General features: G+C 41.8%; 1 protein-coding gene across 1 annotated transcript in view; it reads right to left on the bottom strand.

Moving 5' to 3' along the window:
* Positions 1–4,326: 4,326 nt before the first annotated feature.
* The window catches only part of RPS21 (ribosomal protein S21), a 9,587-nt gene continuing 7,147 nt past the window's right edge, over positions 4,327–6,766 (bottom strand). The window contains exons 5-6 of the mRNA XM_044455677.1: positions 4,521–4,576; positions 4,327–4,390 (exon numbers count right to left, since the gene is read on the bottom strand). Coding sequence (XP_044311612.1) covers positions 4,381–4,390; positions 4,521–4,576 — 66 coding nt within the window. The 3' untranslated portion in view covers positions 4,327–4,380. The remainder of the gene's footprint in view (positions 4,391–4,520; positions 4,577–6,766) is intronic.

The raw sequence follows: 6,766 nt of genomic DNA, 5'->3' as shown, positions 1-6,766 counted from the left end.
CACGGAAAATGATGGAAGTGGGTGATTGTTATATGCCAAGTTTCCATCATGAGTTCCATATCCTCCAACCTAAATTATGAAAGATGCACACTGTCAATCAAAAAGCAAGGTTCACCTTCAACAGGCAGAATAAAAATAACAGCACATTGTGGCTGGACAACATTTTGTGCACTTCAGTAAACCCCTCTTGGCTATGACACATCCTGACTTTTGTGGGCAAACCCCTGTAGCGTCTGGAGCGTTCTGAGGTCCCTTGCCGACCTTTTAGTGTTTTGCCCTACAGCGGCTTTCACACAAGAGGCTGTGGGAGGAGCTGTATTCTCCCAAAATTAAGGGAGCTCAGATTTTTCAGACAGCAATTCAGGCTGCATTAAAATTCTATATGCCATATATGTCTATCTAGAAGGGAAAAAACCCCCCAAAACCCCCAAAGTGTGTTGAGATTTTGGCCATATACGTATTTTATAAAGGCAATCTGTATCAAAGGACAGATGATGTATGCCCTCTCTCTATATATATGCCCTCCCCTTTAAGAGTCATTCTTTATTGTTTTAACTATTTTAAGCTTTTTAATATCTCTCTATTTTTATAACATTTTATTGTCTTAAGGATTGTTGTAAAGTGCCCAAAGGGCTTTGGCTATGGGGTGGTATGGAAACAAAACAAAACACAACTCATCACTAGTAGCTATTTCAGTAAGCTGCACTGAGAAGCGGAGCTGTGCCTTTTTCCCCTTCCCTTCCCTTCCCTCCCCCTTGTATATTGTGTCTTTTTAGATTAGTAAGCCTAAGGACAAGGACTATCTTTTTATGTAATGCATATATGGCTCTCTAGCAGCCTTTTTGGTCGAGGAAGTAGGGTGGAAATCCTGAAACAAACAGGAAATAATCTTTCTCCTTGTCCTTTCAGTTTTCTGTGGGCAGATATTTTGGCACAGGGAGCATTCAAGCATGCAACATACCCAGAGGAAGCCTGAAGCGCTCCAGAAAGCTGTACCACGCTCTTTGGCTAAGCTCACTTTTGTGTCCTCTTCTGTAGCCCCCCAACTGCCTTTCCCCATCTTCATCGCTCATTCTCTGATTTCTTTCCCTTCATCCAATTTTCTTGCTAATCAAGACTGGAACTTCAAACCCTTCAGAAAGAGACGATGAAGTTTCCATGATGTGGACAGGACCTACCTGCAGTTCACCTGGTCCTAAAACTTAAGGCCACAAACCTACACAGGTTTATGTAGAAAAAAAACCTCCTATAACTCTCAGCATTCCAGCTGGGACATGGTGGGAATGGTAGGCTTTTTTCCTGTCTACACTCGTGTTGGATTGTGCCTTAGTGCTACTGCTATGCTGCAAGCCAAGTAGCTAGGCCTGTACCAATGCTACGTTGCACTGCAGGAAGCGTGTACTCAAGTCTCCATGAACAACTGGCTATTCACTCTTCCCCAGAAGGCCCCCTTTCCATACTACCAAAGAGCTCCACTCAGCAACAGAAATAAATCCCAGCACACTACGTGCTCAGCCAGGCAAAGGCCCATTTTCATTGAAATAGCCCAGATCAGTACAGATGTTCCTTGAATGCCCAAGCCTCTTCCAAGTAATAGAAAATAATTTCTCAAGTTGGTGTAATGTAACCATGTAAGGGCAATGGGGCAGCATGTATACAATCCAGCTCTACATTCCCTTTCATGGCTCTTCTGAGATCCTGAACTATTCCTGTCTGAGAGCAACACAGGGCATTTTGCTCCTCTCTGAAAAGAGTCTTAAAAATATATCTGCAAAAAACTTCCTAACCTAGCAGTACTATTTTAACTGGGTAAGAAAACAGCGTGTTTCAGAGCTGGTTAGGAGCAAAAGTATTAATGAAAAAAAATCCAAGCTGGAATGCTTACTCTTGTACATGCAGACAAAAATCCGGGAAACTATGTTACATTGGTTTCCAAGAATAGATCATGAGCACATGGGAACAGAAGTTTCTATTAGAGATAGCGAACTAGATTTCTGATTTCTATTGCCGCTGGCTTAATATGGCTTTAATTAAATGAGTTTTATGTGAAGAGTTGTGCTGATCTTGGAAATGCTTTTGGATTATTTTAGGGAGCAGTCTAAAGTCCCAACAAGGGTGGCTAAGTGGGCTGTTAGCGCAAGAGGGACAGTGTGGTACAGTGGTTAAGAGCATGGGACTGGGATTTGGGTGATCTGGGTTTTATGCCCTGCTCAGGCATGGAGCCAACTGGGTGACTTGGGGCCAGTCACAGACTCTCAGCCCCACCTACCTCAGAGTTTCTGTTGTGGGGACAAGACTGAGAGCAGGAGAATGATGTAAGCTGCTTTGAGTTCTTTGTAAGAAAAAGCAGGATGTAAATCTAACAAACATAAAAAGATTCAGACCACTCTACTGTTGCTGCTCAAAAACATTAGAAGTTGAAAAGGGATGCATTAGGGCATATTTGCAGGATCCAAGAGCCCCCTGTTGCCCTGGAAGGGGAAAAAACAGCAACCATTTCAAAAATCCCTTCCCTGGTTATGCAGTTGTACCAAAGTAGTAAAATATTTGCCACATCTAACTAACCAGGGTGGCATGGGTGGAGGAATAAAAAAGAACAGACACCATTCAGACAAATGCATGGATACCCGACACTTAGGTTTGTGCAATTCTATAGACACTGAATATGTATTGCTAAATTTAGAGGGACTATTTTTGATATTTGCGGTTTTATTGCCTCTGAAGTTGTTCAAAATGCTTACCAGTCACAAATCTTAATAGAAATGCTCAAAACACCAACACAGCTACAGCAAACTTGATTATTGCCTGCCAAGCCTTCTGAAATGAGGCCTTGTCTGGATAAGCTGCCACTGAGTATGTATCTAGAGTACTGTACTGCCCTAATGCAATCCCCTAAGATGGCCATGTTTGCAAATTTGCACTATTGTAACATCTGTATTTCAAGATTCTACCAAGATATTGTTGCACTAGCGTAAGTCCCCAAAATACATCAGGGTTAAATTGTTTACTATTGCTTTGGATTTGCTATAATGTACCTGACTTCTATCTGGGAGTTTTTCAAATAAGTCCTGTTCAAACCTAAAGGAACAGCTGTGCTCATCAGGTCAAAAGTGCAGCTTGCTGGGTATTAGCCAGAATCCAGGGAGTGACAACAAAGACGATGTCAGCATGTGGCTTCTCAATCTTCTCTGCTGTGGTCCCTCTGGGCTCTGCTAAGCAGCCAACTGAAGGTAAACTGTTTTACCTGCTGCCATGTTAATAGGCTATCAAAAGAGCAATAGAATTAGTTGTTTAGCTACTTGGTAAAACATATTTACATACTTGGGGAATTATTCTGTTTATCAGAGGTATCAATATCCTGCATTTTTCCTATTTGAAATCTTAACAAAGGAGAGTTTCTTGCAGCAAGAAAGTGAGCCAAGCAATTGCACTCTCTACTCTATCACATGGGAGAATATCAAAAGGGAGACTATTAGGGACAAGTAATTGGATTAATCCACAGGTAAAACCATCCTTGCATCTTTACATTTAGTAGTGAGTTTTGCACACCAAATACAGATGAAGAGGGAGAATGAAACATGTTCTTTACACCTGCATCTCAGCTTCAGTTCTCATCTTGTGTATGTTTTCAAGTATCTGATCAGCTTAAGGCAAAGATGATGTACAGCTTAAGGGCAGTATCCTGCACTGTTGCTGTGTTTCCATTAGTTCTGTTTCCCTAGCAAAGGAGCTTGCTAACACACCAAGAACTAGCATTTCCTAAAGCAAGCATGGAAAAGAACACAAATGCTCATTGCTGGAAGACGACAGGTCAGGGGAACCCTGCTCACCTGTTGCATCCCAGAAATGAGTCGCCCATTCTCTCATTTATTTCAGGAACAACTAGTTCCTGCTGTGCTAGTGAGGAGGCAGTAAAGAATACTGCTCTACAAAGCAAAGCAAAGGCAAACATTCAGTAACTAATAGCAACTAGGATGCTTTTCATCTAAACTGCCACTATCCAACACCTCCCCTGGGGACAGGTCCATCATAACTGCTTCCAGTTCATAGCGTTACAACAATCCAGCAAACAACTCCTGGCAAAGATATAGTGAACAGGGTAATAATACTGATCTTGCCCAGAGTTTCTTTTTTAAGAAGGGACTTAGGTTGCAACCCTACTTCCACTAAGTCCCACTGAACTCAATGGAAACTACTTCTAAGGAGTCATGTATCAGCACTGTTAAAACTGTCCTATATGACACTGTCATGTTGTCTGATGTTCAGAATTAGCCACCTTTTAAGGATCCTATCTGTTAGGAGCTAAAATAACACACTGTAATCAGATGTTGTCTAACAGTTTTATTTCATAATAAATTCCAAAGCCTGGTGTTTCTTCGGTTAAAAATTCCTGGAAAAAGAAAAGAAAATAGTCACAGATGTAAAGCTTTCCAACTGAATGAGTTATGCAAAACAACACAAAAAAGAGAGGAGATTCCACTTGAAGAAGTAGCTCCTACATTCTCCTAAATACAACTTACTTGGAAACAATACCATCATTTTTTGCCAGGCGCAGAATAGAGTCATCAGATTCCCCCTGAAACAAAGCAAATTAAGTTCTATATAGTGAAATTAGTTAAGAACATTGGGTCCAATCATGACATTCTGAATTCTCCACCCCATGTGTGGGCAAAGAAATTGAGGGGAATATTTCTCCAGAGGGAGGAGAAATTCTGCAATACTTTCTCAGAGGGAGAGTTTACCAACTGGCAGTGACCGTTTGGTTAAAGCTTTAAGAAATGTTTTTAGTTTTTTTGTGCTATTGTTGCAAGTGACAACAGGACTCACTGGTCTGCCAGCCTGGCCCCCATTGTGCACCTATACAATGCAGGTGTGAGGGCAGAAACATTGCATCTAATTCCAAGGATGAAGCAGAGCTAGTGCTGTGTCAAAATTGGCTCTCCAGTTTCCTGAAAGTCTTTTTTTAGTCCATAAAAGAGGCTTCCATCATTTTGCCTCGTTCTCAGGCTGTTTTATAATGTACTTCTATGATGTTTTGAGCGCAGCTAATCACTGCAAAGCTATTAAGGGTCCTCTGTGTGTAGTTTGTTTTTACCACACATCTCTCCATTGTTCTATAGCATCCTAGGCTGCCCCTGCTTCCGGAGCTGAAAAAGCCCTATGGGAGGAATAAACTCATGATGTCTTCCTTCTCTTGGACTTTAAGTGAACTGTGGGAATCTGAGGAAGCAACTGGCTGCTGGAAAGATGATTGTACTATGAAAAACAGAACTCCTTGCCTACCTCTAAGAAAGTAAGAAGAAAAACTCAACCCCAACCACTGAGAACCTTTCCAAACGGTTACCTACCACTGAATTTATTTTCAAAAGCAATTTCTTCTCTATAAAATTAAGTGACTACTTTTGGAAATTTTGGAACTATTTTTTTTGGAGCACAGCAGCAGTATAAACATAAAATGGGTCATCTTTAGATTTAGTTATTCTTAGAGCAGATATATTGAAAACAACAGGATTTCTTAATCATGACAAACTTGAATCCCACTGATTTTAATTTAACTATTCTAAGTCCAGATCCAACCCAATATTTCAGCAGCCTAAAAAACAGGTAAGGATAAAAAAGTGTCAGCACTGGCATTCGCACAGCATTTAGTACACTCAAAATGATCCACATGTATCTCTGCAACAACACTTTACAGCATTTGGATTTCTATACTGTCAAAGATTCAGTTTCAGACATGCACAAAACAGGACTGATGTCAAGATGCACAGCTGATTTGCTCTCCTTTCTGGCTTGGGACAAGGGGAAAGAGGCAACCAGTCCCTTCAGTAACCATTTACAAGACTGATTTCTGCTGCAATCCTATGCACACATACTGGAAAGCAAGCCCCAGAGAATATAGCAGGAATTAGTTCAGATTAAAAATGCACAGGATTGTGTAGCTAAGCTATGGTTACAAAACCGGTCTAGTTGACAAATTGTTAATGGCTACTCAAAGAGCATATTTTTATGTTTTCTTATGTGGTTCAGTCAGTACTTCACTCTAAGCTGGTAAATACCAGTTCTTACCAGGTCATAGTGCAGACAAACCATTCTTCACCTCCCAATGACTTTTTCACATCACAATGTGATTGAGAATTGAAGTTTTGTTGACTCTGATTATATCAAACAAGATTCTCTGCACCTACTCCAGAATGACTGAGGGTACGAGAGAGGGTCTATGTATGCTTTTAGAAGCAACTGTTTATTGCAGTGTAAGGACAGAGTACAGCCACTAAGGGTTTAACAGATAGTTGCTCAATGCTGGAATGCCACTGTGACTTCAAATTTACCAAAAGACGGTCCATGGGTACAAGGCTTCCCCTGAAGACGGTCCGAACACTTCAATTGGTGCAAAATAGAGCTGCCAGGTTGCTGACGGGGACGGGGCATTATGCTCACATGACTCCAGTCCTCCGTCAGCTTCACTGGCTTCCCACTGAAGCCCGGGCCCAATTCGAGGTGTTGATTATGACCTATAAAGCCCTAAACGGCTTGGGTCCTGGCTACCTGAACGAGCGCTTACGTCCGTATATGCCCGACCGCCCTTTGAGATCTGCGGGAGAGTCCCTTCTCCTGGAACCCTCCATGAAAGAAATTAGGAGAGTAAGTACTCGGAGGAGGGCTTTCTCTGTGGTGGCACCCAACCTATGGAATTCACTCCCCAAAGAGGTCCTCCTGGCACCGTCGTTACTGGTTTTTCGGCGCCAGGTAAAGACCTTTTTGGGGA

Source organism: Varanus komodoensis, unplaced genomic scaffold, assembly GCF_004798865.1.
Source record: "Varanus komodoensis strain SLA01 unplaced genomic scaffold, ASM479886v1 scaffold8, whole genome shotgun sequence".
Lineage (NCBI taxonomy): Eukaryota > Metazoa > Chordata > Lepidosauria > Squamata > Varanidae > Varanus > Varanus komodoensis.
Note: the sequence above shows the minus strand (reverse complement) of the source record. Positions and strands in the feature narration are given on the sequence as shown.